The sequence below is a fragment of the Rhinolophus ferrumequinum genome, chromosome 9 (genome assembly GCF_004115265.2).
Source record: "Rhinolophus ferrumequinum isolate MPI-CBG mRhiFer1 chromosome 9, mRhiFer1_v1.p, whole genome shotgun sequence".
In the NCBI taxonomy this organism is placed as follows: domain Eukaryota; kingdom Metazoa; phylum Chordata; class Mammalia; order Chiroptera; family Rhinolophidae; genus Rhinolophus; species Rhinolophus ferrumequinum.
Genome location: NC_046292.1, coordinates 26270589 through 26293495, shown reverse-complemented (window position 1 = coordinate 26293495; position 22907 = coordinate 26270589). Strand labels below are relative to the sequence as shown.

Sequence of the window (22907 nt, the reverse complement as noted above, 5' to 3'; positions counted from 1 at the left end):
TCGATCACAAGGATAGTTAGTGGCCAACACACGGAGGATGGTAGAAGGGGAATATAGGAAAGAATCTGATGTGGCCGCTGAGCTACTTCATCATTCCTACCTCAGCCCTTCTTGATACATGAAATAATGAACCACCCAGCTGTCGAAGCTATTTTGATTCGGTCTTCTATTACTTGTAACTAAAAGTATACTGATACAGTGATAATGCAGGTGGTGGAATCTTTTTTGCCTAGTCAAGGATGACATAAAGTATAAAGAACTTTGCTGATCTCTAGGAGTTACTGGTCTGGTCCCTGACCTTTGCTCGTCTAATGAGGATGATGATCTTGGCCCGGGTGAGCAGTGATAGTGACCTGGGACACATCTGAATGCCGTCATCTGAATCACCTAGCAGGATTTACAAAAGGTACAATCCTGGCTGCTGGGGGGTTCAGTTCACTAAACGTCAATTAAGTACGTCCAGGGTGCTGGGATTATAAGGACGGGTCAGACATAGTTCTTGCCCTAAGGAGCTCAGTGGGAAAGACAATTGCAGGCTAGTGATGAGTAATGTACAGTCTATACAAGGTCGGGAGGTTGATGTGCAAAGTGGCCAGGTGAAACTTCATGGAGGCGTTTTGAAGGATGATGAGAGAAGGAAGGGTCAGAGAAAAAAGCATTTCTAGGCAGAATGAAGAGCATATGCAAACTCAGGGCAACATGGCTCTCTGAGGGAAATTACAAGTCATTTAGTACGGTCGGAACTGGGCTGGCCACTTTCAGGTCATGTGTCTCTGAGCAAACGACTTGACCTCTCTAAGGCTCAGAATTCACATTTATGAGATAAATAGAAAAAGAAAAAATAAAGCAAAATAGTTGCAAACTTAAGTAACAATATATAAGCAAGCACAGTGCTTGGCATATATTAGATGCACAAGAAATGCTCTTCATTATTCATTGTCACATGGTTCTAATCCATTATCTTCTCCGACCCAGGTGGCTTTCTTCCCTTTCTCACTCATTCCTGAGCCTAGTAGTGAGCCCCTTTAACTCCCACAGACTTTTCCTCAGGCAGGAAATCTGAGCCCACTGCCTGGCCTAAGACAGCTTCTAGGGCTGGGTGGTTTGTGTTATTCCTTCTCTTCTCTCTCTCTCTTTTTTTCCCTAAATGCAACAAAATAAAGCCAAACAAAAAGCCCAACGCCTGGCGTGGCTTGTCGGGGAGTTATGCAAGTGTGTAAAAAAATAAAATAAAATAAACATTGAGTTTTCAGCATTTGGGGCTGTTTGATTAGGCACGGAGCAGAGCCAAGGGCCAGTGAGACCTAGAGAAGGCTCAGTGTAGAGAGGAGAAGGGAGGGACTGGATGGGGGTTGGAGGGGGCCCAGGACCAACTCGGAAGTGACTATTTGCCTCCTGCAAACTTGGCAATGCTCTGGCTGACTGAGCCCAGACACAGTGCCTTTGGGACCCAACTGCGCCACTTTCTCGTGCCCTCCACCATCCCTGTTCCTTGGCCATTCGACACACCAAGGGTCATTCCATCCATTCCCCTGTCACTGTAAAAGACTCTGTGCCCTTGTCTCAATAGTCAGTGTTCTCCCCTCCTCTCCTGAGAAGATTCCACAGCCTGTCTTCATTACCACCACTCCTACCCCCTCCACACACACACACACACAATCAGTATAGCTTTTCCGCTCTAACTTAACTCCTGCTAACTACAGTTTTAGCCCATTTTCCTTTAGCCGCTCTGAAATGAGGCTGGAGAGCCGCTGGGTGCCACCCTAAGAAGTGTGTCTCCCTGCCTGTCTTCTTCAGGCTTGACTTCAACATCTGCGTCCCTGCAGGTGTCTGCAGCCCTTCAGGGCTCATTCCACAAACACTTATGGAGCCCCTACCACTTATCAGGCAGTTGGACCTCTCACTTCACTGAACCCTCAAAACAGATGAGAACCCGGAAGCTCAGAGAGATTGAGTAATTTAGGCATAGCCACACAGCTGGTAAGTGATTGAGTAGGGATTTGAATTTAGGTTTTATTTCAAAGGCTCTCTCACTCTCCTACACCTGTTCCGGTGTGGAAGTGTCCTCACCTGGGTTCTAGGGATCGATCTTATAGCCTCATGTTTTCTCTGAACTGGGAAGATGCTCAGAAGACTTGACCCTGAGAGGAGGAGGGCGTGGCCAGGACAACAGACCCAGCTGAGCTTGTTCCGTGTCATTTTCCGGGATCCTGATAGGGAAACTGAGGTTTCCCGAGGCACCTCCGCCCTGTTTTGACCTAAGGATGCCTGGAGCTGCGGCGTCTGCTCTGGCTGCGTGGAATCGCCGGGATGCAGGGCGGGGGGAGGAGAAGAATAAGGGCTGAGGGTCTGCGCCAGGGTCTAGAGCACACGTGCGGCTGCCAGCCCTGCGCTCCCAGCGCAGCGCCCCAGCAGCGGGCAAGGGCGTGCGGGAGGGGGCTACGGACTCCCGGGCCTGGCGCTCCAGTCCGTTTTTTGCTGTGGATCCCGGGAAGGGGGGCCGGCTCGGAGGTGGGACTGCAAAGGGGGGGATTCCCTCCCTCGTGCGAGCGGAGGACTGGCTCCTCTCCCGGCTGGGAGCTCCGGCCGAGCGGAGGCGCGACGGAAAGCACGCGCACCGGGAGGAGAGCCGGGAGCGGACCGCCAAGAGGGACACGGCGGAGAGCGAGGGCCGGACCGAGCCGCGCCGCCCCAGAGGACCGATGCGCCGGGTGGGGCGCTGGCCCCGGAGGGCGTGAGCCGCCCGCAGATTGAGCAACTTGGGAACCCGCGGGCGGAGCGCGGGAGAGCCGGGAGCCCGGGACAGTCGTACGGCTGGCGGGTGAGCCGGCCGCGCCCTCGCCCCTCCCGGGCCTGCCCCCGCCGCGGCTGGCAGCGTGGAGGTGAGTGCCCCCTGAGCTGCCCGGTCCTCCACCCTCCTGCCCCTTTCCCCGGGGCCTGGGGTGCCGCGGGCCCTCCCGTCGGGGCTTGGCGGAGCTGAGTGCGGGGGCCAGACAGCAAGAGGAAGGGGACTTCTGACTGCTCTCGGGTCAGCGCGGGCGGGAGAGGGCACCTCCTGGATCCCCTCCTGCAAGTCCTGCTGCCCTCCGCCCGCGTCATCCCTCAAGCCAGTGGGCAGCCGCCTTCCGTTTGCTACCTCGGGTTCCCCTCAACCCCGCAGCCCCGATGATCGCCTTCACTTGTAGTTCGGAACTCCCCAAGTCCGCCAGCCCTATTCGACACCGCCCGCACTTCAGAAACTGATCCCTGGTCTCATCACCTCGGATTTCTCCTAGTTCTACGGCCCCTGGTTACCTATCCACACCCCAGTCCTGCAGGCCGAGCCCGGGTCCGACGTGGCAGGCAGCTTGCGCGGCGGCCCCCGCGAGCTGCGAGGTGGCGCGGCTCAGTGGCCCGCGGGGCAGGATGACATTGCTTGGTCGGGGGAAGGTGGGGGCCGTGTGTTCGCCCGGGGCTCCGCAGGGCAAGGGCGGGTTTTGAGTACGCGCACTTGGGGGCAGGAGTTTTCTTATGAAACCGGTCTCTCGGACTTGGAGAGTACTCTTGGATTTGGGGGGCGGGCGGGGGCAGTCGGGGAACTTCAGGTCTCCCCTCCCCCTGCACCTGTCGGGCCTCTTCGGGAGGGTGGGGAGCGGAAAATTTGCACGCTTGGAGCGGTGACGGAGGGACGACAGGGAGCCTTCCCCGCTGCCCATGGTGTTGGGGGCGGGGGTGGGGGGGCACTTGGTTTAGCTGCGGCGGACACTAATCCCCCCAGGTCTGGCGAGCAAGCACTTGGTCCCGCCCTCCGTCTAGCAAGTCTTCTGCCCCCACCCGCCAGCCCACTGCCCCCAAAACTCTACGCCCGTAGCGGGTCCTGGGGAGGGCTAATGAGAAATGATGTGGATGGTTTACATTGTGGGGACTGTGTCCGGCCGCGGACGGAATACCAATTTATCCTGATAGTGTTGCAGGCAAGAAGGTGAAAAGTATTCCAGCGCTCTGGGGGGACTGAGTCCCCGCCCTCACCTCCACCCCCAGCTGTGTCCCCCTGCCTGGCTAGTGCCCTCCCCTTCCCCGGACCACCTAGCACGAGTGGCATCTCTCCTCGGTCTCCCACCCGAGCGCTGCCTCTGCCTCCAGCCCCTTCCCCACCTCTGGGGGTCTAGTCCCTAAGCTGGCTCGGGCCCCACACCCACCCGCTCCCCGCTCTTTGCCCCGCCCTCCGGCTCCCCAGTCCTACGTAAGTAGCTGGTCACTGACGAGGTTTGTAAGTGCAAGACCCTTAACTTACCTCTCAGTGCCAGTAAAAGGGGAAGAATTTTACTTTCCTCCTTGAGGAGTAAATGAGGGCCTAGCACATGGCAGGTGGTGCAGGTCCGTGATGAATGTGAATCCCTCACTCCCACCCTGGCTGAGACAAAATGCCCTTCCTCACCCCCCACAGATGCCTGAGACCTTGATCACTGCCAGCACCTTCCATTGCTGGCTCTGCCTGGGAAGAGTAATGGGCCTCAAAAAATGAATTGCTTCTGCCGTATAACCTAAGGGGCAAGGGAACTAGTAGAAATGAGGCAGGCTACTTTAAAAGAAAGTCATCAGCTCCTGTCACCTCTCTCAGCCCTAGCCCACATGGTAGTGTGTGTGTGTGTGTGTGTGTGTGTGTGTGTGTGTGTGTGGTGGGGAAGGGCAGGGATGAACTGGGGCTTGGTACTGCAGGGTTCCTAGTCTGGGACCCATCCAGCTTTTAAAATCAGATTTCACATAAAATTCTGAATTTTCAACTTTTAAAAAATCACATCTGGCAATATCGAGTCATTGTTTCTGCCTATCAACAACCAACTGGAGCTGAATAACATATGCTGCCTTTAAATGGGGCATTTGCCCTTCGCTTCCTTCCCCCCCATATAATACGCACATGCAATTTCGTTCCTATTTGTTGCTTGTACCCCTGGTCTAATAAACTCTTAGGTCCTTTTCAGAGTTGATTCTATCTGTACATATTTTTTCGAGTGTTTGAAACTCTTCCCATCCAGTGATGGGTGAGAGGGACCAGTGTCACCTGCTCCAGTGACATTCAGATCTAGACCCTCCCCCCATTTCCTACCGTGTTTCCCCGAAAATAAGACCTACCGGACCATCAGCTCTAATGTGTCTTTTGGAGCAAAAATTAATATAAGACCCTGTCTTATTTTACTATAAGACTGGGTCTTTAGAATAGAATAGAATAGAATAGAATAGAATAGAATAGAATAGAATAGAATAGAATAGAATTAATATAATATAATACCGGGTCTTATATTAATTTTTGCTCCAAAAGATGCATTAGAGCTGATGGTCTGGCTAGGTCTTATTTTCCGGGAAACACGGTAGCTGAGATCCTGGTTCAATGGTGCTTTGAGTGGGTGTGTGGGCCAGGACTTGGGTGAGCATGGCAAGAGCAAGCTGAAAGCTAAGACCTGGGAGGATTGGTGGGGAGTGGCAGGGAATTAGAGGGAAGTAGAGGAAGGCAGCTAACCTTTGCTGAGCACTAATCCTGAAGTGCCAGCTTCGCTTGGTGCAGGGCAGGCACAGGGAGGGCTGCGGTGCAGAGGACACCTTTTCTGTGCCAAGGACCCCAGAGGTGAGACCCGTCTCACAGACCCAGGATTTAACACCAGGTGTTTCTCAGGTGGTCTTCTCCAGGGTCTGTCCAGTATAAAGACTGATGGTACCCCGAGGATCTATCTGCCTGGGGTCCTCAGACCTCAGTTTGAGAAATGCTGCAATTAAAGGTTAACCCTATCACTCTGAGGGACCACGCTGGGGTCCCGGTGATCAACGATAGAGAGAAATGCAAATATGGACGTTGCATAACAGTGCTCAGTGTACGAGTCATATCTAGATGATGACAAAAACGGTCTATATTGCTTCTTAGATGACCATTGGAATGCAGCCACAAAGTGAAGTCTCTGTCACAGGAAATACAATGAATATCGTTGAGTCCTTGCTGTGTGCCAAGCATCATTCTAAGCAGTGTCATGTATTAACTCACTGAAACTATAAAAAAAAAACAACCCCCTTGCAGATAAGGAAACTGAGGTTCTGGTCAGCTAAGCAATTAGCTCAAGGTAACCGCTAACAAGTCGGGGAGCCGACACTGGAAGCCAGGCAGTCTGACTCGGAAGTTTATGCCCTGGACCGTCATGCTCTAAGGCAAACCTCTGAGACTATGTACTTGGGGCTCAAGACCCCAGTTTGATAAACTCAAGGTGATGGAAGTGTGTAGTGGGGGGTGGGGAGGAATGGGAAGGCTTTTGCAGGTCACGCAGGGAGTACTAGAGGAGCAGGTAGGGGCTGGCAGCTCACAGGGCATTGAGGGTGGCTGGGGGCATCTTTGCTGGCTCTGGCCCCAGCGCCAGGTGGGATCCATCAGCCTCATGTAAACACTTCTCACAGGCAGCTTAACCACTTGAGTGTGTCTGGCCTTCAAAGCCAGTGGGAGAGGCTGAGGAGGGAGGTGCTGATCTTCCCTGTGGAATCATGATTTATCTGCCATGCAGGTGGGCTCTCCGGAGGCCTCTCTGAGAGGCAAAAGGGGAGATGGTAGGGACAGGGGCTGGAAGGGCACCTCTCCTCCAGCAATTCAGATTTCTCATTCGTAAGCCAAAACTCGGCCAACTCAGAGCAAGCCTGTGAAATAGGCATATTGATCCCGGTCTTACAGATGAGGAGTCTGAGGTTCAGAGAGGCTAAGCAACTTGTCCAAAGGCATCTAACCAGTGGGTGGGAGGGCGATCCTTCCCTGGCATCTACAAAGCTTCCTGAAGGCTCCATGTTTCCTCCTCTCCCTGCGAGGGGACTTTGGTATGCCGCAATGCCTGGGCTGGCCTCTGCTGTGAGTGCATTCGATCTTGTGAGTGTGCGCTGGGGTTCCATACTCTGACTCCCAGGTTGGGCTCCAGCTTCCCAGACACATTTTGTTGGGGAAGGACTAGCTCCCCCTGCCCCCATCATCCAGCCAGCCATCCGGAGACCTGGCTCTCACTGGGCTGGGGATTATCCCCATTCTCTATGTCTCTGGCCAGAGTAGGCATAGCTGCCTCTTTTATCCTCTCACAAAGGCCAGGCCCACCAGGCCTGCTGTGTCAGAGTTTCTGTGGCTGGGGAAGCCTTACTTCCTTTTCTCCCGCCAAGCCCAGAGGGCTATGCAGAGTCTGCCAGCTTGTCAGGGGCCACTGCTCTAGCTCCAGGATAGGTGAAAGGCATAGGGGTGACGCAGCACTGGGAAGAGAAAGCTGAGGGGTCAGTCACAGAAGGACAGAGAGAGCTCCTCTTCAACAGGCATGACATTACTGCAGCATGAGGTCTATAGGGTAGACCTAACGAAGGACTTCCAGTTAGAACTGGCCAATATTGGGTAGGGATCAGCTGATTCCCAATGATCCACAAGTTTAGTTTGAGGGTCTACTATATTCCAGCTGCTTGGGTAGCCAGCTCTAGTCCCAGGTTAGGGAATTCTGCAAGATAGGAAAAGGAACAGATTTCTTCTACGGGGGTGCCAGGTGGGCAACTTGTAATGTTCAAACATTCTGAGTTCTCACAGTCTCCTGGGCAGGAGACCACATGGCAGTATAGGAGGCATAAATTGGGGGTACCCCATAGTACCCTGGAATTAATCATTCTCTCTCCTCCCACAACAGGTTGGGTTTTGGAGGTGTCCCTGCTGAAGTGACAACGAGTTCTCCCATGTGACATTCCCAAGTGCCTTTGAGGAAAGCTCTCTGGACCTCCTTATGGAGAAGTGGGCTCCCTACACCCACTCTGTCCCCACCTGAGGTTATGGTGGATTTGGGACGTGGCCCAGGCCTGGGCCTCCTGCTGTTGACCCAGCCCCGGAGGCGTTAGCAAGAGCCCTGCGCCATCCACTGCCCCAGAGACCACCCCTCCTACCAGGGGCCTAGAGCTGGCGAGTGACTATGCGGCTTGGGCTGTGTGTGGTGGCCCTGGTTCTGAGCTGGATGCATCTCACTGCTGGCAGCCGGGGCATCAAAGGGAAGAGACAGAGGCGGAGTGAGTAACGACAGGGGACAGGGCGAGGAGCCATGGGAGTGGGAGGGGGCCACCTGGGCACGGGCCTCGGTGGCTTCATTCTGTGATGACTGTTGCCGATCTCTGCTTTGTCTATTACAGATGTGTAGATTGCTCAACAAATTGTCCTGTTTGTGGATTATCCAGTTTGTGGATTAATTTGTGGAGAGTGCCTACCATGTAGATTCCTCACTTTGTCTATTTCCCCCTTTGAAGACTCTGCTTTCTATAGTAACCCCTCTCTCCTGAGGATCCAGGGTTTGGATTGTGCCCTTTACATAACACCAGCTTTATGTGCTATCTGTGGAGATGCGTCCTGGCCCCCGCCCCAGGGTGTTTGGTTCCCTTCTTACTGACAGTTCAGGGCCCTTTCTTTTAGTGGTGGCTGATGTGCAACCCCTTTGGGACAGGAACTTTGCCCTGCTTGGTGGTGGCCACAAGTCTTCCCTGCCCAGATCATGGGGTAGGCGCCGTGGAACAGGAGGCTCAGGAGACTGTCCACCCCTGTGGTTTTTAACCTTGTCCCGTGGGAATCAAGGAGCCGCACTGGGGTGGCGGAGGGGTGAAGGAAAGGCAAGTGGGCAGGAGACAGGCCCTACCGCCCCTCCAACCAGAAAACCTTGGCTCTTCCCTGTTTTCTGTAAGAGTCCATATAAGATATCATTGGAAGAAAGAGTTCTCACAGCTTAAAATAAAATAAATCCTACCATTGTACAGATGGGGAAATTGAAGCTAAGAAAGGGGAAGAGATGACAGGCCTACGGACACACAGTCCGTGTTTTACCCCAGGCCTTCTGATTCCTGTGAGTCTAGTCTTCTTGAAAACAGAGCTTGATAGAGTTCAGGACGAACCTGTGCCCACTGCCCTCACTCTCCCTCACGAGTCCTGTCTTAGGTGCTCCCACAATTTAGGTCCTCCAGCTTCTGCTTAAAGTCTCCAGTGATGGGCGTTCTGTACCTGCTCATTATTTTGTGGGAGTGGCCAGTGCATGTGAGAGACACAAATAGGGAGTGGGGTGGAGGCCTGTGTTTACATCCGCCATCAGAGATGTCACACCCATAGGTAGGCAGCTCCTCTGAAGCCTGGTCCAGCCACCTCTTAGCTCCCTTTTGAGGGCTGCAGACTGAGGCCTCCAGTAAAAGTTGAAAGGCAGCAGAGTTTGGTTGGGTCCCCACGGGAGCGGCCAAGGGCAGAACCCGGGGAGAGAAGCTCAGAGAACTGGTGAAGCTGAAAATCCCTGGCTTAACAAACAATTAGAGACGGTTAGGTTTAATCAGCAGCGAGGCCTTGATTTTCCTCCCATCTCATCTGTCGCCGCCAGTATTTTGGACTCCACGGGCCAGATGTGGTTTGGCGGTTTATAATTAGTCTCCTCAATTTCCGAGATGAGACAGAGAGAGTCTGAGGGGAACCACTCAGGCTCGTGCGTTGCGCATTCGTGGTCATGCTGCCCCCTCACACGTGCAGATCCACACTCCACCTAAACCAGGGGCAGGAGACCTGTTGTTCTAAACTGTTGTCCAAAAAAAGAACTGCTCTGGCCATCAGAAAGGGCCCAGTCCCAGCAATGGCCGATCGAATACCGTAATTCTGACAGTTTCGCTGCAGCCACACCCCACAGCCTTGGCAGCAATAAGCCAGTGGTATAAGTGACAGACGTCCTTGGTGGTGAGATATGAGATTGGGGTCAGGTGAGGGGGAAGGACTCCAGGTGCAGTGAGGGTCTAAGAGAGACATGGGCTCGGAGAGAGATGAGGACGGTGGATGTTGCTAGGCAATACTTATTAAATAATAACCGTAAAGCTGCAGGTGTCGTTGTATAGGAATATAGTTAGGCTTACGTGAGATGAGAGCGATATATAGTGAAACCTTGGTGAAATACCAAGCTGCATGTTGACTTGGGGATGCATGTCATTGTTATATCAACAATGTGGGGACCATTTTGCCCTCGGGTGTCAGGGGAAGTGGGGGAGGGAAGAAAGAGGAGTGAGATAGCTGTGTGTGGCCTCCAGACCGTGAGGAAGGCACTGTGTAGCCAGTGGGGCAGAGCTGGCTTGCTCGGCATATGAGCCTCAGGTCTCTGGCCTCTGTCCACCATCTTGTGACTGCGTGTGGCTACAGCCACCAGCGACCACCTGCTATAGCTCTGATCCGAAGCCACACATCACTTCTGAGCCCAGGAATGGCTGACCTCGGGTGTGACTGAGGGTCTCCCCGTCCATGGAGGGGGGAAGTTGGGGACATAATGCCTTGGCTGTGACTTACGAGCCCTGGCAGGGCCTCCTTCTCCTCTTCCACTCCCCGAGGACCCACCCTCACCCTGAGCACCCTCTTCACTCACCCTCACTGGCCCTCACCCTCTCCTGACTGCCTTCCCACCTGGATTTCCTGCCCCTCACCCTCCCTCACCTGGAGTGCCCCCTCCCTTTACCGAGACCCTTCTCCTACAGGATTCCTGGGCCCTCTTGCTCAGTCTTACCCCGCCCCCCATGAAGACCCCTTCCTTCACTGAACCCTGACTCCTCCAGAAGCGGGACCCCTTTTTGGGCCCTTCTCGCTGCACTGTTTTCCACCTGGAGTTTTTGTCCCCTTACACACTGACTTGCAGAGTCTCTCTTCCCCTCCCTCCCATTCATTTCTTGGGCTATTCCACAAACGTCCATTTGGAATCTACAGAGGCTGGACCTGGGTCACAGAGATGAATCTTGAGGAGTCCGAGTGAGAAGGGCAGGGGAAGAGACAATTTCAATCTAGTGTCAAGCTGCCAGGAGGAAACAGGAAGCAACCTGAGGATGGGGGAGGGGCTGGGTGGGCCCAGAGCCAGCGCCTCCTGAGTTGTTTTTAGAGCCCAGTAGGTGATGTCTAGGCAAAGGTGTACGAGGTAGGGGAGGGGGAGGGCGTTCAGGCCAAGGGACCAGCACGTGCACAGGTGTGGAGCTGGGGGAGGCTGAGACTGTTTGCTCAGGAAATGGGGTACAGCTAGTAGCGGTAGCTGGAGAAATAGTTTCTAAGCAGAGTTCAGGGGAGCCTAGGGTTTTAACTTGGGCAGCTGTGCTCATATCTGTTTCATACATGGAGAATCTTTTCTGTTGAAAGGAAGGGTTGTGCTGGTAAAATAAAAAGCCCAACACCCCCGAGGATAGAGCAGCCACAGCTGCCTGGGGCTGAGGGAGCATCCTGGGGGTATGATGCCACAGAGGTCAGATGGTGGAGTGCTCTGTGCGGGTCAGGCTGAGGAGTCTGTACTTGACCTGACTTGAGCTGTGGGTAACGAGGAGAGGTTTCAATCAAGGAAGCAGTGTGTTCCCGCTGCAGGAAGGGGCGAGGGGAGGCGGCTTGAGGTGGGCGGTAAAAGGCCAGGTCAGCCTATTTGGGCCCAGGTGAGAAAAAGGGAAGGTCTAAACTAAGCTCCCAGGTGAGTTCAAGAATGCTAGATCCTCCTGGGGGGCCTGCCCCAGGGTGACCCTGGGCTTCAGGAATAGACACATCTCCTGGGAGCGTGTGAAGCCTGAGAAGGGCCCTTGCCTCACTGAGGTCTCATTCTCTGTCGCCTCCCACCCCACTCCCGCTAATTTAACTCAGGTCTCTTACTGAATCTGGTTCCTCGAAGGCTAGATACCACGATCATCCCTCTTCTGCGTCCTGGCGAGTTCCTCTCTACCCCCATTGACCTTCACCCAACCCACCCCAAGCCCCCATTCCCATCCAGTCCCTCTCCCCACGCTCTGTCAAACACACAGTGAGCTTCATCCATATGCCCTCTTCCCCGAGCCTCTGCCTCACTCACCACATCTTCAGCCCTACATTCTGGGGGGAATCCCCATCCCTTTGTGGGGCCTCACCCCTTCACTGGGCTACCATTCAGAAATAAGATAGGCTCCGCCCTCCAAAGCTCTTTCCAGTGGGAGGAAAAGACATATTAGCAGCGAAGAATGACACATGTTGATGTCTACCACAATGGATTCAAGTACTGGGGGTGTGGGAACACAGAGATATATTCCATTCAGTCGCTGCAGGGAGGTGAGATCAGGGAAGACTTCCTAGAGGAGGTGACTTTAGTTCTGAGGCTTGAAGAAGTTAGTCAGGCTCAGGAGCAGGCAGAGAGTGTTCCAGGTAGAAGGACCAACTTGTATAAAGGAATAGAGGTGTGAAGTAGTGTGATGTGCCCAGAGAAACAAAAAGAGTTCCATATTGCTTAGGGGCAGTGTTGAGAGCTGAGGCCGGTGGGATCCGCTCATGGGAACTTTTTAGGACAGTTGGAGGAACTGAGTCTTAATTCTGCAGGCCTAGGGAACTATGGGTGGATTTTAGGCAGGGGTGTGACACCTTCAGAGTTTTGGTTTTAGAAAGACCCCTGGAGATGAGAAGGTTGGGGAACTGTGAGAAATCAAGTCCCTTTAAGAGGAGGGACTATGGCCAAAAGCCAGTCTTCAGGGAGGCAGCGGCCCTAAGCCACCCTGGGACAAGGCCTGATTACAGTAATATCAACTAGAAGGGTTTTGGACAAGGATGGAGCAGGAGGAGAAGCAACAGAGAAATCGAGGAGGGCACAGCCTTGCCTTCCTGGCTCAGTGAAGGGGGCTTCACTGAGTGCTTGGGAGCCGAGGGAGAAGGCATGGTGGTTAGGGAGGGCTGAGCTGTGTGAGCGGGTGTGTGAGGAAGTTGGGAAGGAGGCTCCATCCCCTCTCTGAGCCCTCCTGCACACACACACACACACACACACAGGCACACACAGGCACACACAGGCACACATATACACACACCCACACATGTACACATACCCACACATGTACACACACCCACACACATACACACATACACACACATACAACACACACAATACACACACATACACACACACACACACACACACGCACTGAGCCAGCTTCCTTGGCCAGGCTATAGCCCTGCAGGGCTGCTCCCCTGCACACTTTCCCCCACCCTCACCGCCATCATAGGCACAGGAGCCTCAGGGAGCCTGTCAAACTGTGAATCTGACCATGCCCTTCTGTGGTCCCTTTGCCAATAGAATAAAGCCCTAGTTTCCATTCCGTGGCCGCTCGAGGACGTTCAGATCCTTTGCACAGGCTGCCTCCTGCCGGGCGCACCCTCTTCACTTAGCCGGCTAGGTAAGGGAGTGCCCTCATTGCTCCTCCGTTCACCGCAGCGCACAGCCAGCCCTGCTTCCCACATTCCGAGGTGGGCCGGTGTTGCTGCACTTCCACATTCCCCGCTCCTAACACAGCTCTGGGCATGTGTTAGATGTGCAGTAAACGTCCACAGAATGAACGAGTCTTGGCTTTTCCCTTTAAATCATTATGCAACACCCACTGTCTTCCTTGGACACACACACAGAGCCTCCCTCCCCTCTGGCTCTCCATCCCCTCCCTGCCCATCCGTTTGCCTTGCTAAGCTGAGAACACCCTTTGCTTCTTATCCCCCTTGAGAAGCATCCTTTTCCTCATTGAACTAACCCCTGTCCATCACTTAACCCCTCTCCTCCTCCAGAGCCCCAAAACCTCATGGAGCTCAACCCCCTAGTCCCTTGTCCTTGATCCTGACCTCAAGCCCACGGCCAGTCCGACCACCTGAGCTCTGTGTCTTGACCTTCCCCGTCCTTAGGCCTTTAGCCCACCTCTGAGTCTTGTGAGCATAGTTCTGCTCCCAGCTGGTCTCTTCCCTCTCTCTTTCGATGTTCTTGGACCCTCTGTCCCTCTTGCTCTACTCCCACGTCCATCCTTTCTACTCTTCAGCGCACTGTGGGTTGGCTTTCATCCCTGCCACTCCACCAAAACTGCCCTTGTCAAGGTCACTTCCTAACGCAAGCCTCCCAAATTCGCCTCAGAGCTCGCTGGCCGTGATCTCCTCTCCTCCCTGGTCCCTGCGGTCTCTCCAACAGTTTCTATTCCCTCTCTCTCTCAGTCCCCTCCCACCTTTCCATGATTCCTTCTCAGCTTCTCTCTGCACCCGTCCTCCTCTGCTTGTCTGTGGACTGCGAGTATTGCCCAGGCCTCAGACCTTGGCCCTCTTCTCCAGCTGCACAGCTTCTGCCCTGGATGTTTCTCCTCCCGCGGATTTGACCACAACGACAGCAACCAGAATGGATCCCTGAGTTCTCTCCCCCTTTCCACAGCTGGTTTCCTGAAATGAGATGGCCCTCTTTCATCACCTTCCTTTTCCTCCTGAACTACTGCCCCTTCTCTCCACCCCCACCCAGAGTACCAACAACCTGTTTCTTGCTGTTCTTTACATGACACCTTAGCAGCATTTGCCATGTGACGCCTCCTTCCCCTGTTGAGTATACTCTTCTCTTGGCTTCCATGATGCCATGTGCTTTTGAGTGTCCCCTCTCTGTCTGGTTGCTCCTTCTCAGCCTCTAAGCTAGCCTTCCTTTTTCCGTCCTTCTGTTAAATTTCTAATTCCTAGTCTCGCTCTCTACACCCTCTCTCCTTGCCGTCTCATGGACCTCCATGCCTTTGACGACTATTTATATGTTAAGGACTCCATGTCTCCATCTCCAGCCTAAATGTTTCTCTTGAGTTCCAGACCCACAGGTTCAACTGCCTAATAGACACCTTCCCCTGGGTATCCCACAGAAACCACAAACTCAACACTCTAAAACTCAACTGCTCATCACGTCTGCACCCAAACCTGCTTCTCCTCAGTGTAGAGTCCACAGCTATCCTGTCACCCGAGCCCAGCACCTCCACGTCATCCTCAGTTGTTCTTTCCTGACATCACCTTGTCGTCTGGCCTGTGTATCTCATGTGTCTTCTCCCTTCCATCCAACCCAGTCTCTACACAACAGTGATCTTCCTAAAATGGAATCCTGACCACGGCTCTTATTTTAAACCCACAGTGCTTGCTCGTTGCCTTCAGGATAATGTCCAAACTCCTCCATATGCGTTTAAGACCCTTCCTTGTCTGGGCCCTGTTCCCCTCTCCAGCTTCAGGTCTAACCGCGGACTCCAGATTCCAGCTATGCTGAACTAATTTCAGACGCCCATGTGTGCCATACTTTTTCTTGTTGTGTCACTGACAGATCTGAAGGAAAATGCACTCCGAGATTTGTTGTTGGTTGAATGGGAGGCAGGCCGCGGCATTCCGAGAAGGCTTTTTGCAAATCTGTCCTTAACAAAAGTGATAAGGAAGGAAAAAATGATTATGAACATAGCTGTAGAGGCTGCAAATGGGACATCCGGATGACTTCAGTTATTGAAACCTAGGCAAAAACCAAGAGGGAGCATTCATTTCAACAATGAATTAAGTGAAATCCTTGAGTAATAGAGGATTTAATATCTTTGAAGTAGAAATGGTACCTAATATCCGCAGTGATTTATTAATTTGTAATATAGCTGCATAAAGGCCCCAAGTGGAAAAATAATCCCAAGGGCTCTCTCATGACTCCAATATAACATTTGGAATAATTTTCCTCTCATAATAATTAAACCAACAAGAACAATATTAGTTTTTTTTAATGTATTGATTGATTAAATAACGTTGACGCTATACAAATAAATTCTACGTTTTAAACAAAATCAGTCTAGCCCTGCCTGTCAGTGTCCTTGTCAACTCACATTGTCCTGTCACTGGCCTTCAAACGTTCTTCTCTCTGCCTGGAACACATACTGGCTGTGAAGTCTTGTTCAAGTCATTTAACTTCTCCGTTTCCTTATCTGTAAAAATGAGGATTGAAAAGAAAATAATAATACCTACCTCGTGGGTTGTAAGGCTTAAATGAGTCAATACCTCTAAAGCACGGAGAGCGTGCTGCCACCGAATGAGTGTTCAACACTTCGCAATCAGCTGCCATTATTATGGTTGTGATTTTGTTCTTGTTGTATTTGTTATTCTCTTTTTCCCTCTGCTCACCTTCCAACCTCTTCCTCATTCTCCGGCAATCAGGGCCCCTTCCTGGAGCAGGTGTTCCTCCCACAGCATCCTCATCTCCCTTTCTGGGGGCGGGGGGGTGGCACACAAGATGCAGTGTTTTGCCCGGGGTCACAGGCTGGGGATTTGACTCCAGGTCCAGTGATTCTGAAGCCTGAGCTCTGGGTCCTGCATGATCTCCTGCCATCTCTGTTCCGATTCCCCCAGCTCCCTGCCTGCAGCCTGTATCTATAGTTTCTCGCTGCCTGGCTCCTCCTAAGGGACTCATACTACTCTCCTTCACCTCTTTACTTCTCAACTTGCTTTTCTTCCCAGGGGCCTCTTTCAGGGACTGGCCTCCCCAGTTCACCCATACCCCAGGCCAGAATGCTGGAACTCACCCCAGACTCATCCCCTCCTATCGGTCACCGTGGCCTGCTGATTGTATTCGCTAAGCATCTCTGAAGTCTTTTTCTCTCCATCTCCACTGAACCAAATTTTAAGACTTTCTCACCAGGATGATCTGATGGTCAGTTTCCTTCCACATGGTCCTTCAGTCTCTGGGCTCCATCCAGGCTGTCAGAAGCACCTTTCCAACATGTCAATCAGACCAGGTCTTGCTCCAGCTTAAAACTTGCCAGTGGCTCCCTGTCAGCTAATCAGCTCTCAGAAAGGTCCCAAGAAAACTCTGCAAAACAGGGTTCTGTGACCAAATGTTTGGGAAATGCAACTCTCTCTGTCCCCGTCTTGGAGAGGCACTCAGCAGAGGAGCATAATAAAGGGTGTAAGAAGTAAAGAATCCTGTTTAGACTTGTTGGACACCCTGTGGTTCTCAGTCTTTCCTGATTCAGTGACCTTTTCTGCACAGACCCCTCGGAACATCGAGGGGAATCATGTTCCAGGGAATATTCTTTGGGAAATGCAGCCTGGCAGGATCAAGTACAAGTTCCTTAGCATGATATTAGAGGCTCCTCAGGACAGGACTCCGTATCTTTCACCACTCTCCTCCTACCCCTCTTGCCCACTCCCCCAAGTTATCTGCTATTCCCCTTGGGTTGATTTACACCTCTGTGGTCCTGCTCCTAGGGGGCCCTTATCTCTCTTTCCTATTGGACAAATCTCTACTAACGTCTCAAGAGTTCGCCCAAATGGCACCTCTTCTGTGACTCTTTCCCTCTCTTCTTTTCGGGTCCATGATTGCTTGATCCTGTGACTGAGCATTTGCCTGTTCCCGGGTCTGTCTGCACCACTGGAAGATCAGTGACCAGGCGAGGCCTCTTGTCCCCAGTGCTCACTCAGCACATGGTACCTAGGAGGGGCTCCGTGGGTGTTGGTTCAACAAGTGGCTGAGGGAAGGAGATGGAAGCTCTGAGCCTTGCGCTGTGACTGGAGATCATGCTCTCTCAGAGGCGGGTTCTCAGCCTGAGCACCGCCAGCAGTTTGAACCTGATAATTTGTTGTGGGGACGGCCCCATGCACTGTAGGCTGTGTAGGGGAATTTTTGGCCTCTCTCCCCTAGACGCCAGTCGCAACTCTGGTCTCCAGTACGACAAATGTTCCCTGGGAAGCAAAATTGTCTCTGGTTAAGACCACTGTTCTAGACATAGGTTTCTTCCAGTTGTCTTCCTGTCTCTGAGCAGGTGATCTTTCTCTCTGATAGATTAACCTATTATCCCTCTTGTCCTTAAAACTTTCTCAAGGATTAAAACAAAATCCCTGCTTCCACACCTGAGGCTGAGCTTTTCTTCCTCGGGGAAGGGTATGAGGAGATTCCATGAAGCCACTTCTGTGGCTTCTCTGGGGAGGGTGTTGCGAGCCTGGAGGGTGAGCTTGTGTTGTGCCTGGAGCTATGGAGGCATTTAGGGTGGATGGGAGCTCTGGCTTCAGGCGGCTGTTCCCTTGAGAGGACACTGGGGAGGTTTATAAAGCAGCCTTGCAGAGAGCTGCCAGCCTGGCCTGGGCTTTCTGAGAAGCAGGTTCATTCTGTAGAAGGAAACTCCCATCTGCTCACTTCCCATCCTTGTGGGAGCCTGGGAAAGAGACGTCTCTCCTCCAGCCACATTCTCGCCCCTGTTCCATACTTGCAGTCAGCGCCGAGGGGAGTCAGGCCTGCACCAAAGGCTGTGAGCTCTGCTCCGAGGTCAACGGCTGCCTCAAGTGCTCGCCTAAGCTGTTCATCCTGCTCGAGAGGAACGACATCCGCCAGGTGGGCGTCTGCTTGCCGTCCTGCCCTCCTGGATACTTCGATGCCCGCAACCCTGACATGAACAAGTGCATCAGTGAGTGTGGGCAGGGAGCAAAAGGGCACCAGAGGCTCTGGATCCTGGGGGAGGGAGTTTGAACTGTTGGTAGCCAGCAAGAGGATTAGGGGGACCCCGAGGATGGGCGATAGGAATTCTGATTCAAGTCTGTGGCTCGGCCAGACATCTCCTTCCATATCCCATCCGCGTTTCCAGCTCAGTGTGTTCATATCAGAACGGCATCTCCTCCCTCCAGACCTGCACCGACCTGTATTCCCACAGATGCCTGTGTCCCAGGCCAGCACCCAAACCAGAGACCTGATAGCCAGCCTCTCATGTGTGCCATCTCCCATCCATCCAATCACTGAATCGTACCTGCTCCGTCTCCCTTCTGTCCCCCTGCCGTTGCCTTACCCAGGCTCCCGTTGCCTTACCCAGGCTCCCGTTGCCTCTTTCCTGGACGATGGCAATAGTCTGTTTATCTGTCTTCTTCCAAACCTCATCTGATTCCCTTCAATCTCCCCTCCACACTGCAGCCGGAAAGATGCTTCTGAGACGCACAACCTATCCCATCATACTTCTGCTTAAAAACCACCACTGGCTCTACTGACTGCAGAGGAATTCAAGCCCCAGGGAGCCTGCTCTCTCCCTCCTTCTCACTCTGTTCCTCTCCCGTATAACAACTGTTTCATGTGCTTCAAGGCATGTACTGTCATACTTCCATCCCGCCTCAGCTGTGACATCCCGGGGGACATGCTGTGAACACAGTCCCACGAGCAAAGCCTGCGCTCCGTCCCATTTGTTCAGGGCACTGAAGTTTGCAATGCATGTCCCGATCTCCTGTCAGTTGAGCTCACAACACCCTTTGGAGGGAGACAGTGAGGCCTGCAGGGGCGACGACTGGGGTTCTACTCTCAGCTCTGCTACCTATTTGTTGTGTGACCTTGGGCATGTTACAACCTCTCAAATCCTCACCTTTAAAATAGGAGTACTAGTTTTTACCCCTGGGGTTGTTGTGAGAGGCCTATGTAAAGCCCTTTCTGTCTGGTACTCAATAAATGGTAACTGCTATTGTTCTATTTCACTTGCAACCCAAACCAGGAATCAGAGCACGAGAGCAGGAAGGAGGGAGAGAGAAGCTGAGATAAAGCCACAGAGGAGGGTGCGGTGGGGGGGAGAGCTTGTGAGGTTGGAGGTAGGACCTGGGGCGGCCCGCTTGGTCCTCAGGGTATTTGGGATGGGGAGTTCCTGGCTGTGCCTGTCCTGGGAAACTGGCAGCCCAGGCTCCAGGTGCCAGAGACTGGGAAGAAGTTAGCCCCGCCCACAATCAGGGAAGGGAGAGATTGTGCAAGAGCCTGCCTGCTTCTCCAAGCCTGCAACCCACACTCCCCCACTTCCCCAGAGGAAAGAGAGCTGGCAGTAGGTGATCAGGGAGGGGCCCCATAGTCTAACCAAGGCCGTTCCTGGGACTCACTTGCAGAGGGAGAGGAATTTGCCCTGGGATTGTTTCCACCTCCTCCAAACTGATTCTTTTTACCTGGTTGGAAGAGATCCTCGGTTTGGGGTGTTGTGGATACCCAGCAATGGGGGCAGAGGGGACACACAGCCACAATCAGAGGGTCACTGTATCCCTGGGATGCCCTGAGAGGCTAGGCCCCTCCTTCGTCCCGGAAGGTCCTGCCCCCCTCCTCTGAAACTGGCTCTCTTGGGCCTCACCTCAGGTTCCAGGGTTTGGGTTGGAATTGGCTGACCCTGTGAGTGGCCACTTCAGCCTCCTCGCTCCCCTCCGCCGGCCCTGTCCTTGCCTTTGCCTCCATCTCAAGACTCCTCTCTTGCATGTCCCAGCTCCAAGCCACCGCCCTGCTCTCAGTGTGGATGGGCCTGGACTGGTGGGCGTTAAGATGGGGACGAGGGGAAGTGTCTATTCCAGGCTGAGCCATATGCCCCCGCTTTGGTCCTCTCCTCAGAATGCAAGATTGAGCACTGCGAGGCCTGCTTCAGCCACAACTTCTGTACCAAGTGTAAGGAGAGCTTGTACCTGCACAAGGGCCGCTGCTACCCCGACTGTCCCGAGGGTTCTGCAGCTGCCAATGGCACCACAGAGTGCAGCAGTCCTGGTAAGGCACCATGGGCGCTGCGGGCAGAAGGTCCAGGATCCCAGGAGGAGGGCAGCCAGGGAGTGTGGGCTGGGCGTTGTCCAGAGAAAGCTTACCCCCCCCCACGCTCTGGGGTTTCTCTCAGGACTTTTCTGCCCTCGGGGCCTGAGCCCCAGGCAGAGAGCAGGTGGGAGAAGCTCCCCTGGGGTGTTCTGGGCCAGAGGAGGAGATGTGACCCCTTCTCTTCTTTTCTCTCCTTCTTCCCGCCCTTCCTGCCAGCACAATGTGAAATGAGTGAGTGGTCCCCGTGGGGGCCCTGCTCTAAGAAGAAGAGGCGCTGTGGTTTCCGGAGGGGTTCTGAGGAGCGGACACGGAGGGTGCTCCATGCCCCGGGGGGGGACCATGCCGTCTGCTCCGACACCAAGGAGGTGCGGAGATGTACAGTGCGGAGGACACCCTGTCCTGAGGGTGAGCTGCGACCCCTGCCTCCCTGGGGTCGGGGGTCGGGCACAGCCATGGAGGTGACCACCTCTGCTTCCTGCCTGCTGCCCAGGAGAGGGTCCCAGGCCAGGGACAAATGGGCAGCCCCCAACTCAAGACCCCATATTGTGCAAACCAGTGCCAGGTGCTTTCAGAGACCCAGAACAACGTGTGGTGAGAGCTGGAAACTTCTGTGTCCACATCCTTCCAGTTTCTCTGTTTCTTCTGAGCCTGCAGAGGTTGGCACTGGAAGGGCCCTCAGAGGTTAGATGGGGTGTGGAAGGGGGTGCTATGACCCAGAGAGGTACAGTGATTTGACTAAGGTCACTCAGCCTACAGTTGCTGATGTGGGTGATGGCCTCAGAGGGGGTTGGGGACCATCCTACCTGTCCTGAAAGCTGCACTGAACATCTTGACCCATTGGGGCCCAAGGTTCAAGGAAGATATGAGGAAGAGGAGGGTGTCTGGTTCGTTGAGGGGTAGAAGGTACAAAGGCTCTTGGGACCCCCTTCTCAGTTCCCATGTTGCAGGGTCCTCTGAAGTGGCTGATGGCCAGAGGAGGCCTTCAGAAGACCCCGACTGCCTAAAGGCAGCATAGCCAGCCTCTTCCCTGCCTCCCCCTGCCCAGCTTCCTCACCACTCCCCTCCCAGGGCCGTTGGCCCTGCCCGGGCTTGCGGCAGGACATCCTTTGTTGACTCTTCCTGCTATTGGGTTGCAGGGCAGAAGAGGAGGAAGGGAGGCCAGGGCCGGCGGGAGAATGCCAACAGGAACCCGAGCAGAAAGGAGAGCAAGGAGGCGGGCACAGGCTCTCGGAGACGCAAGGGCCAGCAACAGCCACCGCAGCAAGGGACAGTGGGGCCACTCACATCTGCAGGGCCCACCTAGGAACATTCTTCAGCCTCCAGGCCCATGAAGAAAGAGTCCAGCACTGCTCTGTGTAATGGAAGCTTTACGGAACTGGAGTACACACACTCCACATATGAAGCACAGACCCTGTGTCCAAACATGCAGCCAACATACATGCACACATGTGCGTGTGCGCACATGCACACACACATACAACACACACACTCTAGGCCACTGGAAGACACTTCTACCCCTCGGACATCACGATGTAAACAGGGCGGGGATGAAGAGGTCATCTCTGGCTGGCAGAGGGCTCAGCAGCACCCACTTGGTTTGCGATGCTAACAGTGGATTGGCAGACAACACTGCCCAGCATCCAGGCCCAAACTTCTGCAGAGTGATGCCTTCTGGAGGAGCTGATAGGACCGGCCCAGAGTGGCAGACAGAAGCCCAAGCGTGAGGCCTGCTCAGCATTTCCAGCTGTGTGACTTTTTCATTGGAGAGTATTGTTACACATCCGTGATCCATATCAGGGCTGCCTGGCTCTGAAAACTGCTTAACGGTTTATTTCAAATTAAAAACAAAACCCAAATGACAACAGAAGCCACAGGAACCACATTCTTTTCAGGGAACAGGAATTGGGGGTGTGTGCATGGGAGCGGGAAGGGATGCAGCTGAAGTTTAAGAGACCCCTAATGTCCTCGCAGACAGAGTAGGAAGGAAACTTGGGGGATACTCAGAATGGTAACCAGCTTCCCTGTACCCAGAGTGTGGTCTGTGGCCCTGCATTAGCCTCGTCACTGGGCAGCTTGTTAGAAATGAGACTCTCAGGGCCCATCCCAGACCTGGTGAAACAGTCTGCATTTAACAAGGTTCCAGGTGACTATCATGCACATTCACATTTGAGAAGCGCCGCTCTAATTACCTACCTCTAAGGATGAAGGGATTTTTGTCCGCTATAGAGGAAGACTTTCCATCTGGGAGAGGTAGAATCTCCATACTGAATGGTACTCCTAGGAGGAGGGAGTGCCCTGAGATAGTGGGTGACAGTTGGACCCAAAGGCAGCACAGTGGATGGAATCACCTCTGATGCGTTCAGAAGTGTCCACTGGCAGCCATCTGTGCCCCAGACTCTGGACTAAGTGTTTGGTTTCCGGTGGGGAGCCAACCCTGGGCTTTGCCCCCGTGGAGCTTAGAGGTTGCTGGTGGTGACAGGTGTGAATCAAGTCATCATTCAAATAAATGTGCAGTTACAATTGGGCAGAGTTAAGGGCAGGCAACCACTGGCTATGAAAGTAAATAAAGTGAATAAAAGTCAAAGACTT

At 53.5% G+C, this 22907-nt stretch overlaps 2 protein-coding genes across 4 annotated transcripts in view; both read left to right on the top strand.

Annotated features, from left to right (window-relative positions):
* The window catches only part of C9H1orf109 (chromosome 9 C1orf109 homolog), a 40930-nt gene extending 40542 nt beyond the window's left edge, over positions 1–388 (top strand). Inside the window, exon 8 of the mRNA XM_033114893.1 lies at positions 276–388. Within this exon, the coding sequence (XP_032970784.1) occupies positions 276–297 (22 nt within the window). The 3' untranslated portion in view covers positions 298–388. The remainder of the gene's footprint in view (positions 1–275) is intronic.
* RSPO1 (R-spondin 1) lies at positions 290–22907 on the top strand. Of its 3 annotated transcripts, none has more exons than XM_033114901.1 (6): positions 290–406; positions 7662–8031; positions 18007–18198; positions 20127–20276; positions 20535–20723; positions 21455–22907. In XM_033114901.1, exons 2-6 carry the CDS (start codon positions 7938–7940, stop codon positions 21619–21621), a joined length of 792 nt encoding a protein of 263 aa, XP_032970792.1. In that variant the 5' UTR covers positions 290–406; positions 7662–7937; the 3' UTR covers positions 21622–22907. The 3 variants fall into 3 exon arrangements, with proteins under 3 accessions (XP_032970792.1, XP_032970793.1, XP_032970791.1); XM_033114902.1 differs by lacking the exon at positions 290–406 and adding an exon at positions 1434–1980; XM_033114900.1 differs by lacking the exon at positions 290–406 and adding an exon at positions 2589–2882.

What these genes read in the sequence shown, in the direction of transcription:
- RSPO1 (XM_033114901.1), top strand. Translation starts at nt 7,938, where the DNA reads ATGCGGCTTGGGCTGTGTGTGGTGGCCCTGGTTCTGAGCTGGATGCAT. An exon ending in AGGGAAGAGACAGAGGCGGA is followed by an intron (nt 8,032 to 18,006) that starts GTGAGTAACGAC and finishes CCATACTTGCAG; the next exon opens with TCAGCGCCGAGGGGAGTCAG. An exon ending in CACAGAGTGCAGCAGTCCTG is followed by an intron (nt 20,277 to 20,534) that starts GTAAGGCACCAT and finishes CCTTCCTGCCAG; the next exon opens with CACAATGTGAAATGAGTGAG.